A 12,350-nucleotide genomic window follows, 5' to 3' on the forward strand; every position below is an offset into this window, starting at 1 on the left:
AGACAAATCTTCTCCTAGAATAATTAATAGAGGCTTGGCTGGTGTTTCCTCAATGAATGCCTCTATAAAATGGATTTGGAGCAATTCTTGTCTGTGATGGAGATGAGAATTAAAAGGGACAGTGAGGTGGCTCATGCTATGTGTGGCAGGAGGAGTGATCATGGGCTGGAGGCGGGGCTGTGGTTTCCTACAGTCTCACTAATAACCCTGGCCCTGAGGTCCTGAGGCTCTTTCTTCTCACCATCATGCTGAGACCTCTTTGGGAAGCATTTTGCAAAGGTGAGCAGCTTGGATACTGAGTAAACTGGAGAGGAGGAGGTGTTTTCCTTGCAAAGAAAGGTCCAATGGTCCAGCAGGACCTTTTTATTTTCCTTATCTTCTTCCCTTCAGGTGGAGGGACATAAATCCATGTCCTTCTTCAGAGGACATGTGCTGGACATACACAAAAAACTGGCTGCAAAACTGACACATACCTGGTGTTTGCAGTTGGAAGAGATCCTCAGTCTCTTGGTGCTTCCTTTGCTAACAAATGCTTAAGTGTACCTTCTGCAGCTTTAGCTGGGTGCTTTGTGTATCTTTTGATTAAACTGGGACTGTGCTTTTTACCAGACTTGCTGATCTCCCCAGTGGTCCTTTTCATCAGAGAATAAACAAGTGTTTTATGTGAAGCCTGCATAACCTTTAATGTGGTGCATTCCTCCTGCTTCCTCCCCTGTGAAAAATGGCACTGTGAGTAGACCAGAGCCTGAGCATCCCTTGGCTGATCCCCAAGGGGAATTTCCAAGGTAAATTTCTATCTCCAGAGACTAAGTATCTTGAACAAATCTCAGAAAAGACCTTGCTGCAGCTTAGCTTCCCAGATCTGCAATAAAGTTCCCGTTTATCAGAGAGCAAGAATGAGCCATGCATCAGGTTTGGAGCCAAGTAGCATCAGCATTTTTAGTGGAGCATATCTTTGGAAGGGAAAGGCCTTAATATGAATAATTAAGGGTTGAGGAGGCATCAGGTGCTTAGAGGGCTCTGCAGGCCTTTTCTTTGAAGTGATGGGTCTTCATGAGTGCTTTCATGGGGGCGGTCACCTGCACATGGGAGGAGTGCTGGTTATTGGATGTCTGATGGTGATAATACATTTTTGAATCCCACCTCTTTGTGATGGCTTTAGATAATCTGGAAGCAAAGGTGTGTAACAGAGCTGGAGGGAATTTCTGTCTAATCAGCCAGAAACACAGGCTTTCTTTGTCCTCCCCCTTCCTCAGAAGAGATGGATAGGTTTGGTGGAGGCTTATGCTAACAGGTGCAATTTCGTAGGAGTTTCATAGTCTCACTTACAGCATCTATTAAGCTTATTGCAGAGATGCATCTTTTAAAAATGAGTTGCCCCTGTATTGTCTGATGGGAGAGGAGGCTGTTGTGAGCAGGGGGTTGTCAGTGCTGTGTCTGCTCCCACTGTCACACTGGAGCAGCTCAAACAAGCAGTTGAGGTGGTATTTTGAAGGTGATGCTGAAGCACAGAGGAGTTGGTTGGCTTGTCATCAGCCATGAAACTTCTGAGTACTTCAGATAGTGGGATCCTGTATCCATATGCCTTTTCATTTTAGTTTGTTTGGGAAAAAGCCAATAACAATGATGTCCTTATGATCTTCCATTTTGTGCTTATAACACCATTGATGTGACTGTTGCAGGACCTTTGAGCAATCTATTCCTCAATATTGCTATTTAATCCAAAATAAAAAGAGAGTTCTTTCCATGAGTGAATTGTTGTAATACCCTTCATTATCATGTAGATTTTGTGCAGAGACAATTTTTCTTCTTGAGTGTTCTTCTTTGTTAACTCACCACGTGACTTGGACCATAGATGTCCAAGCTAAAGATTTGCTGCTTCACATGGCAAGTCAGCACTGGCCAACCCCTGCATTTAGAGATGGAAATGGCTGTATGAAAAGTGTCTTCAGGTGCTCTCTTGTTTTGCAGATACTGTAGCCAATGCTTCTGGTCCTTTACTAGTTGAAATAGCAAAGACTCCAGGGTCCACGCTGGGGATCACGCTGACCACAGCCATGCACCGCAACAAGCAGGTCATTGTCATCGACAAGATCAAGCCAGCCAGCGTGGTAGACAGGTACAGATCTGCACAGGTTGCTAGCTCTGCTTTTCCTTTCTCTGCTGCTTTTTTGTCTCCTTGTTAGTTATAAACTATTCTTCTCAGTCTTGCCCTTGAAATCTTCCATGTCCACGTGTTCTTAGCAGTGTTTGTACTAAAAATATCTGACCCACCAGCAGTGGGCACTCCTCACCAGGAGTGCAGGTAACTCAGTGCATGTGGGAGCTGAGCTTTAGAAACCTCAGGTCTGACTGTGCTGGAGCTGTGAAATGGCTAAAGCCTGTTAAGGAAGCTTCTGTCTGGAGCCTTTTCCTCCTGGACAAGGCAGGAAATCCTTTACATGGGGATGCTATTTATACATAGCTATACAGACAGGCTGCTGTGCAGCACTAGCTGTGTTCAGCTGTGTTGCTGAGCTGAACTCCTGGCTCCCAGGATGTAACTATACTGTTAGGTGAGCCCTTAGACATCCAGACTTACAAACTTAAAAGATTTTTTGTGAAGCCACCAGCAACACTGACTCAAAGATGAATATGTTGGTTTTGCACAGCCTGGTTTTTGGTACCAGGGGGTGCCACAGCAGTGGCTTCTGTGAGAAGCTGCTGGAAGCTTCCACCATGTCCAGCAAAGCCAATCCCTGATGGCTCTGAAGATGGACATGCTGCTGGCCAGGGCTGGGCCAAGTAGAGATGGTGGTAACACCTCTGTGATAGCATACTTCAGAAGAAAACCAAAAGGAAGTTTTGCGCGCAGTGGTAATTCCAGCTAGAGAAGGGGAGAAGAGGAGAATATGTGAGGGAAACAACATTGAGACCCCACGGGCAGTGGAGAAGGAGGGGCAGGAGGTGCTGCAGGTGCCAGAGCTGAGATTCCTCTGCAGGCTGTGGTGAGACCATGGTGGGGCAGCTGAGTCCCTGCAGGGGATCCACAGGGATGCAGAGATCCACCCCCAGCTCATGGGGATCCACAAGGATGCAGAGATCCACCCACAGCCCCTGGGGGAGCTGCCCATGCTGGAGTGGGTGGATGCCTGGAGGAGGCTGGGATCCAGTGGCAGACCCAGTGGAGAGAGGGGACCCTGCTTCCAGGCAGGAACAGCCTGTCCTTGGAGGACTGCACCCATGGAAGGGTGACCCATGCTGCAGCAGTTCTGGGAGGGCTGTGTGCCCGTGGGGGGAATTCACATTGCTGCAGGTGTGGTAGGACTGCTGCTGGTGAGATGGAACCGTGTTGGAGAAGTTCACTGAGAACTGGCTCTGTGGGAGGGACCCCACAGTCTCACAGGGGAAAAACTCCTCTCCCTGTGCAGTGGAAGAAAACTTCAGGTGATGAACTGACCAAAACCCGCACCTCTCTCTTCCTGCACTGTCAGGGGAAGAAAAGGTGTTTTAATGGCTCCTACTTCTCATTATTCTCTGATTTTGTTAGTAATGGACTCACTTTGTGCTTTGAAGTTGAGCCTGTTTTAGCCTTGGAGTGTTTTTTCTCAGTCCTTATCTTAACTCATGAACCCTTTGTTTAATGTTTTTTTTCTCTCCTCTGCCCAGCTGTGGAAGGGAAGGGTGAGTGAGTGGCTGTTGTGGGTGCCTGGCATTGGGCCAGTGTTGGAGGAGTTGACAACCATCCTAGCTGGGTAATGCTTGAACCTGAGCTTCAAATTGGAATGAAAAAAAATTATATATGAAAAGAAATGAACAAGAATTTGAACACTAAATTGCAGTTGAATTTTGTGTGCATTCCCCTTTCTGAAAGGACGTGGATTTTGGCTGTGTGTGTAATTACCTCTCCTGCTGTTCCCTTTGTAGGTGTGGTGCATTGCACGTTGGTGACCACATTCTCTCCATTGATGGCACAAGCACAGAGCACTGCTCCTTATTAGAGGCAACTCAGCTTTTAGCTGCCACTTCTGAAAATGTCAAGCTGGAGATATTACCTGTTCACCAAAGCAGGCTGCCTTTGAAGCCTCCAGAAACAGGTCTGTCTTCTGTGCCTACACTGTTGGTCACTCTCAAAACTCACTTTAGGTCCCTACAAGGGGTTCTTGCTTTTTAGTGCTGGCAACAGATTCCAAAGAGAGACATCTGTAGAGGAAAAAAAATGGATGTTTTGATGAAATGTATGTGATTAGATGATGTTCTTCAAGGATGTGAATAGGAAAAGAGGCAACATCTGAACATCTGTGCTTGAATAGGGAAATGGGAGATGGGAATCCCAGGGTTTTGCAGTGCTGAGTACTGTGCAAGCCACTTCCTTAGTGCCTCAGATAAGAGACTTGATCGGGAGGGAGGAAAACAACCTTGCTGCTGGCAGATATATTTCCAAGCTCAGTTTTTATTTTCTGATTCCTTTGTAAGGAATTGAAAGGTGAGGTTTGGAAAAGATGTGTTCAGTAGCTGGACAGGGTCCTGATGAACTGCCAAAGCTGGAATGCAAATGTTCATCTTTCAGACCAGCCTGCTTGAGAGGCAGCTGTGTCTGGGCAGCCAGGGGTAGAGTGAGCCCATCTGTAGCTGCTGGTTTCCACCACCCATACAAAAGAAATACCAAGGAAGTAAATTCTGGCTGCAGTAAGATCAAGCCCAAAATGCCTGTAAAAATGTCATTAGGAATTCACCCTGGTGAGCATTCTTGTTGCCCACTGTTAGTTCCTCTCTCCACATTAGAAGCTGTCTCAGGCTCGTCTATAAATTTCATTGTGACCATGGCCTCAGTATTAGTGTATTTGTTGCAGCTCTTGCCTGCAGTTTTGTTACGCTCTGTACTGGCAGTCTTGTAATTCAGGTGTTTTGGGTGTGACTGTTCAGTACCAGTCCCTTTTCCCACCATTTTCAATCACTTGTCTCTCAGGGACATGCATTTTAATAAAATTGATGCACAGTAGCCCTGGGCACATCTGCTCTTTCCACTCTCTTCTAGGGAGGTTTGGGGAAAGGAAGAAAATATCTTATGGCCTTCCTTAAACTGATAAAGTGAAACTTAAAACCATCTCCATGTCTAGAAATAAATTCCTTAAATGTCCAGTCTAAATTGTGCAGAATTGAAGCAGTTTAACAAAGTGAATGGGTGACTTGACCTTTGTGCCCAAGAAAAAATGGAAAACTATAATCCTTTTTCAACAGCTGTTAAAATGAATTATTCTCCTCTTTCCATTAGTGTCCTGCTCCTAATTTTCTTGAGAACATGTGCATTGAGCAGCTGCTCAGGAGAAGGAGGCTCTGTGGAAGGACAGCTTGGTGTGATCAGAGCCTGTTTACCCAAACGCCATACACAGATCAGTTTGCTGTGGCAGAAATATAGAACACAAACTTAGGTCAACTATTGCAACACATGAGTATGAAAACTCAGGGATGTAACAATTGTTCCCATTTTTGATTAAGCTCTTTAATCCACATGAAGGATCACAGAGAAGGATGCTATGCCAACTCCACAGGCTGCTCTTTCTGAGTTTAGCAAACAAAGAGAGTGAGGAAACATGGACTCTGCAAAAAAACTCTTGTGGTTGGCAAGAGAGTGGAGCCCAGGGAAAGAAGCTGAGGAGAGGATATTTGCAGATCCATCCCTGTTCAACACTTGCATTACTGAGTCCTTTCAGCCTGTGAATGCATGGTGTTCATCATTCTATTTTTTAAAGTGGTTTTTAATGCAATCAGCATCTGGTTGGAGGAGATGGAGAGGGATCTGATGCTGGATCAGCTGCCATGCAAAAATATGGCCTAATGCTGAAGCATGGGATTTGTCAAACTGAGTTGGCTTTCTCTGTGGTTCTGGGGGCACTTGGAGAGTTTGTGGGAGGATTATGCCTTGCTCACAGGATCAATGGGGGCAGATGGTGCCCAGGAGCAGTGCTGGGATGGATGGGTTCCCTCAGGCAGGGATGATGTGTGAAAGATTGGGGAAGGCTGTTGTAGGGGTTTATTTACAGAATTGTCCAAAATGCCTCCTCTCCCTGAATTTGCTGACAGCTCTTTCAAAGGCACATTTTTTCTGTTGTCAATGTAAGCTAAGAATTAATAGACAAATAGGAGAGTTTTAGTTATTATAAGTGGATTAAATTATTTTGTATATATGCCCATAAGCTCTGTCCCCTATGTTCAAAGTGTATAATTTTATTAAGAACTTTTTGTTTTGTCTAGTTATAGCTATTTTGATTGTTGTTTTTAAAAGCTGCCTGGCTTAAAATTTACTTTTGAAAATACACAAAATAGAAACCCAAGAGCTGGAAGTGTATTTTTAAAAGCTTGATAGACTAAGTGCTAAACTCACTAAATGTTTAGCAAAGACTAAATATAATCACTATATTGTCTGGAAAATCTGACCTAAATGATTTAATGCCTGTGATACACAGAAAATGGATTTCTACTGTTCAAGGCACTAACAGATGACCTTTAGAGGAGAACTCTGGGTGGGCTCAGTAAACTAAATAAGTCCCTCTCTCAGGTTTGCACCCTAAGAAGGTTCTGATAGTGCCAGTGCTGGTGGCATTTCTGCCTGGTCAGAGGCCCCAGAGGGCAGGAGGAGATGTCATTCTTCATGGGAAGGTGCTGGCATGTCAGTGCAAGTGGCTGTGAGATGAAGAACCCTTGGATAATGTGTGGGTGTGGTGATGCTCTGCTGTGGGATGCTCTCCGTACTTAGCTGAAAAAAAAGCTTGAAATCTTACTTGTTAGCCAGAAATTCCTCTTGGAGGAAAACAGATTCAGGCAGCATGGTGCAGAGATTTGGAATAGAATACCTGGTGTTGGACAAGGAAAAGCAAACTGACCCTGTGCTGCCTTGGGGAAAAAGGAGCATCAATGAGAACAGACAAGGGACCTGTGCCTGGGCACTGTTTGAGGCACTTCAGAAGAGACTTGTGGCTTTGTGGCTTGGTGTTGCAAAGCCGCAGTTCCTGGGCAGGGGTTTCCAGATGATGGATGTCACACTGCAACAGATTCTGCCAGCATGTGCTGGGGTTAGGGTTGAAGTTAAAGCGGTGCTGTGCCCTTGAACAGGCTCTGCCATGTTGGTGCTATGCTTTCATTTGCTGTTTGCCACAGCATTGGCATATTTCCTCTGCTGCTGCCCCCCTTAATTTAAGCAGTGGTGTACAAACCCCCTTTTGTTGTGGTGAGCTGGAAGTGGCTCTCTGCTTCTCCTGTCTTTCATCCATGTGTGCATCCCTGTGCAAGTGTAGCTGCTAAACTACTCAATGTTTATGCTAAAGTTAATGCTTAAGCCAAGCAAAGTGCTCACAGCACATGGGGAAGGCATTGAGCCTTGTCACAGGGAGGGCAGCTCTGGAGCAAGGTGGGAAACAGCACAAGGAGGCTTCCCTGGTGCTGTCAGAGAGTGCTGATGGCCTCTGCAGGAATCTCCTGGCTGGATGGAGCTTCTGCATGTCACACAACAGACTGAAAATGGCAATGACATGTGTGCACTGCCAGCACGGCTGAGTCAGGCTGGTGGCCCTGGATGCAGAGTTTATTGTGGGAAAGGGGTGGATTTCTGCCACTTTGAATCAAGTGTCATGAGGTTACATGGGGTTGCATTTTTGCTGCTGATGCTTGACATGGTGTGGTTGTGGTTGGGTCCTGGCTTATTCAAAGTCAGTATAAAGCTCTTTTCTACAATCTCCTGGCTTATGGTTCTTACCTTTTCTTTCTCTCATTTCTCCTTCCTGCCTGTGGCAATTTTTGCTCCCCTGGATGCCATCAGTCAAGGTCCAGAAGAGTGACCACCATCACTGTTGGGACCCCTGTGTCAACTACTGTCACACCCACCACCCTGGACACTGCAAGACACCCACTTGGACCCAGACATCTGGACAGGATTACTGCAAATGTAACCTCAGTGCATGGCATTGCCCTCATCCTGCCCATGTTCATTCTTGTTGTGACCCTCCATTTCCTTAATATTCGGATCCATAGTGCGGCTTGTCACTTGTTTACTCCTCAGTCATCTAGTTCTGCTTCCAGAGCCCAGTGCTGAGGTGCAAAATCAGTATCTGCAGCCCAGCACACACAGATCTGGTAACTGAGACAAGAGGAGTGTGCTGGCCAGACCCATCCTGTTACCCCATGTTCCCATGGTTTCATACAGCAAAAATGAGTTTCTGTGGGACAGGGAAGAGTCTCTCTGGTGTTGTGTAGGAATGTGATGCAACTCATCCAGCTCAGCCCTAGTGTCATACAGCTTGTTAACAGCAGGATTATGGCAACTTCAAAACCTGCACTTCTTGTTAGGAGTGGGCTTTTTGCTGCCCCAGGTTTCTTGTCTTGTGGTAGTAAGATAGGGAAGAGGACACATTGCGCTGTGTCCAAACTGTTGGAAGCAAACATTCCTTGAGTCTTGCACCCTGGAGCTGGACAGGAGGAGCTGCTCCAAACCCATGAGGTGTTTGGTGACCCTGTTAGTGAGAGAACCACTGCTGCAGCCCCCTGTGCATGTCCTTAACACGCTCTGTGTGTCCCCAGCTCTGGTGGCTGCCAACTTCTCGTCTCCCACCATGAACGCGCAGGGATTCCCGTGCCAGAACTCCAACACGCTACCTCGCAGCTCCCACCCCATGAGCCCCCGCACCACCATGCTGAGGAGGAGGCAGAAGAAGAAGGAGCACAAGAGCTCATGTAAGAGCAGTCCTGGGCCAGGCTGGGTTGGAGGGGACATGCACACTTGCCTTGCCATCCTTGTTGTCAATGGTTAGCTGGGGTAGAGCCGCTCATCTCAGCACTGTCAGTGCCTCCCTCATCCTTGGTCACTGTCCCCACCACCACCGGACCAAGGTGTGGACCCAGGCTGTTACATTGACCGTGGCTGCCCTGACCTTCTGCTTCTCTCGTCCTCTCAGTGTCGCTGGCCTCCAGCACGGTGGGTCCTGGCGGGCAGATAGTCCACACGGAGACGACAGAGGTGATCCTCAGGGGAGACCCTCTGAATGGCTTCGGACTTCAGCTCCAGGGAGGCATCTTTGCTACGGAAACTCTGTCTTCCCCACCTCTCGTCCGTTTTATTGAGCCTGACAGCCCGGCAGAGAGGTTAGAGACCTTGCCCTTGGATGCTGATGGTGCTGCTACTGAACATTTCATGGTTTGGTTTGTTTTCTCTCCTCAGAGGCTCATTTAGATATTTACTATCATCCTTGTAATATCTCCCATTCTTCACTGGGCATGGTTTACTGTCACTGACATTTCTGCACTCGTCGGCTGACCGCCCTCGCACCCCAGGTGAACGTCTTGGCACCAGGCTGCGGCTGGTCTGGGAGGAGGAGGAAGGGAGTGTGTGTCTGTGTGAGAGTGCCATTCCCATTCCCTTTCTTTCTTTTTTTTTTTAATTCCTCTTTGAAAGATAAACCTTTTGTATAGGTGCAAAAAGGGGAAAGGTCTAAACAAGTGGCCCCTGTGAAATGTTTTCTGACTGATTTTGTTGTAGCAGAGCCCTGCTGTATAAACTGGCCATAAAGACAAGGCTGTGAGCCTCAGAGACAGGGCTCTAGTTGAAGAGCAGGTAGGCGCTGTAGTTAATCCCTCCTGCTTTTGGCTGTGTAATGCTGGGGAAAGTGCAGAAGGGAGGAGCAGCATTAACTGCTCTCTGTCCCCCTGAGAACACTGGGAGCAGTGACTCCCCCAGTGTGGAGCCTCAGCCCTAGAGTTCAGCTGCTCCCAATGCTGGATTTAGAGTGCTGCTGGCTGGATTTAGAATCTGCTTGAGTGTCTGTGCACTACAATCTAGGTGTCTTCTGGTAAGGCTTTTGTTACTAAACACGTCAAGTCCTAGCATGGCTTGATCTCTTGAGGGGTTTAAAGGAGAGATGATTTCTTTAGGCTGGAACTTAATGTCCCTGTGCTCATCTCTCTTCCCACCTTTGATTACCACTGTGGTCTGTCCTCCCTAAGGGTGCCAAAGGCGCAGCAATGTGGCAGTATTGGTGCTTGCTGCAGAACCTTTCTTGAAGAGATCTCTGATGGCCCCATCAGCATGTGCTGAAGGTTTGGTGCCTCCAAGCCAGCCCAGAAAAGCAGCACATGAGGGAATTGTAGACTCATGTGGCAGGGAAAGAGTCTGCAAAATGAAATGCAAGTGCTGTGCATTTCGTGTGCAAGTCTCTGTGTTGTAGCTTCTCTGGTCAGCCAATGCAGAGGCAAGGTGGAACAGGAGTACCTGGTGCTGGTGTCTGTGGGAGGACAGCGACAAGGGGCTGGCACAGGAGAGAGAGCTGTCTTGATGCATGTTAAAAGAGATTTTAAAAGCCTGCTATGCCTTTTGTTTGTTTGATTGTTTCCAAACAGGGTTTAAAAATTAAGGTGATGGTTTTATGGGTTTTTTTATCTTCTATTGTGGGTGAACTTGGTTCATGTTGCGAAGCACCAAATTCCTTTTATAAATCAGGCAGCAACAAAGCCTGCTGTCCCAGGGGACGAGGGAGATGTGCTGAAATCTGCCTGGCTTTGCTTTATCCTCTTGCCAAGCCTGGAGGAAAAGCAGTGAGTGGCAGGGCAGCCTTGGCTGGCTCTGATGTGTCACAGCCGCCGCTCGCCCCGCACTGCCCGCCCGGCAGCGTTCACACTCCTCTGGCTGCTGCTTCCTGGAGACTGGGAGCAATCCTCTCTGCATTTGCAGCCTGGATTTGATTTGGGGATTAAATCTCTGCTGTGCATTTCATTCTCTCCTAAATCATACTGCTCTTCCTAGCTGGCAGGAAAATGCTGTCTTTCCTCCCCATCTTGAAGTGATAAGTGCACTGGGTTTGCAGTGAAGTAAAAAAGGCAGTTTTATGTTTTTATTTCATTTTTTGTTTCTTGCTGTTTTACAAAGCTCTTTGCTCCATCATTCAAGATACATTATTCCCTCCTCTTCAGAGGTTCTGCTGTAGCTGCAGCCCAAGACATTAGAGCCCTTTTCATCCCCTATACTAGGCTGGGTTCCCAGCTGAGGCTGGGCTGTGCCCTTTCTTGTGCTGCAGTTTTTGCTCTCTGCCAAAAAGGTGAGCTCTGGGGATACAAGGATCAGGTTTAGTAGCCTGGATCTGACCTGGATGTTCACACACTCTGCAAAATCTGTGGATCTGAATGTGCTGTTGTTCAGCACATGATCCTCACTGGCTTTGTCCATCTGGATTGTTGTGGAGGAGCCTCCTCTGGGGTGCCCAGCAAGTGAGAGTACTACCAGGGTGGTGCATGACATCACCCTCTTTTCAGGGATGTCAGGCTGCCTCACATTTATTGTCTGCTTTGTGCTAGCTTGTGCCAAGAGGTTTGATGGAAAAAATTCACACCTGCCTGACTTGTGATTTGTTTTACTGCAAATAGCCTCTAATAGACTTCCCTCCCAACCTGTTGTTTTGTTTCCAGGGTGCATGATTAAGCCTTTGGGTTCTGAATGAGACAGTGATTCAGCCCCTGTTATCAGCAGGGAGGGTAGAAGGGGAAGAAGCCTGACATCCCCTCTTGGCTACCTTGAAGCTCACAGCTTTTGTGTCCTTCCTCCTCCAGCTGTCATTGGCAGCAGAGGGAGAGTATCTGACTTCTCCATCCTGGTATCCAAAATCAATTCTTCCTGCTGAGCTACATGTTTTGTAGCTCTGCTCAGACACAGTTGTTTGATCATTGTGTTTCTGCCTTTCGGGTATGAATAGTTTGCAAAAGTGAAGTTTAGCAGCTGGCTGAAGCTGTCAGCAGAGCTTTGATCCATTAGGGGCTGAGACCCACCCACCAATGTGCAGGCATAGATGTGCACACACATACACAGATGTGCTTGTCTGACCTGTGCAGGCTGGCTCAGGGGCATGGGAGGGCACAAGGGATGAGTTTCTGCATCCAGAAGTGTGGCCATGGTCACAGCTGCTCCCCCCACTGCTGAGTGACCATGCAGACATGGATGATGCTGAGTGAGCTCTTCAGTGTAATCCTGCCCAAGGCTTGAATATGTGCTGCTCTGTATCAAACAAGACACCTCCGCTGCTCTATTGCTGTCTTCAAGCCCAAGGAATGAGTCATGGCAAAATGCAAATGTCTTCTACCCCAGGGAGATATTCCCATCATGGACTCCAGCACATCCATAGTGCTGTCTTTCACTCCAGGAGATGCCTGTACTCCTTGCTTTCTGATTTTAAGACACTTATGCTCCCACAGTCTGAAAGCACTTTTTAGGTGCTGATGTTAGACTGAGCATTTCTGTGACAAATGCCTTCTCTTTGGAAAAACTGTCTGAAGATTCTTGTAGAATCCCATGGCAGAGCAAAGGAGAGCTCTGCAAGACCCTTGGCTCCCCAGGC

At 47.3% G+C, this 12,350-nt stretch overlaps 1 protein-coding gene across 6 annotated transcripts in view; it reads left to right on the forward strand.

The window, feature by feature from the left end:
- GRIP2 (glutamate receptor interacting protein 2) overlaps positions 1-12,350 on the forward strand; it is a 248,542-nt gene that overhangs the window by 200,460 nt on the left and 35,732 nt on the right. For all 6 annotated transcript variants that reach the window (XR_009115052.1, XM_058031751.1, XM_058031756.1 and 3 more), the window contains exons 8-12: positions 1,972-2,119; positions 3,907-4,076; positions 7,796-7,921; positions 8,554-8,706; positions 8,928-9,114. Coding sequence is in view for 5 of the 6 variants with exons in the window: in XM_058031751.1 (XP_057887734.1) it covers positions 1,972-2,119; positions 3,907-4,076; positions 7,796-7,921; positions 8,554-8,706; positions 8,928-9,114 (784 nt within the window). In the remaining variant the exon portion in view is untranslated. The remainder of the gene's footprint in view (positions 1-1,971; positions 2,120-3,906; positions 4,077-7,795; positions 7,922-8,553; positions 8,707-8,927; positions 9,115-12,350) is intronic.

The sequence above is a fragment of the Melospiza georgiana genome, chromosome 11 (genome assembly GCF_028018845.1).
Source record: "Melospiza georgiana isolate bMelGeo1 chromosome 11, bMelGeo1.pri, whole genome shotgun sequence".
In the NCBI taxonomy this organism is placed as follows: domain Eukaryota; kingdom Metazoa; phylum Chordata; class Aves; order Passeriformes; family Passerellidae; genus Melospiza; species Melospiza georgiana.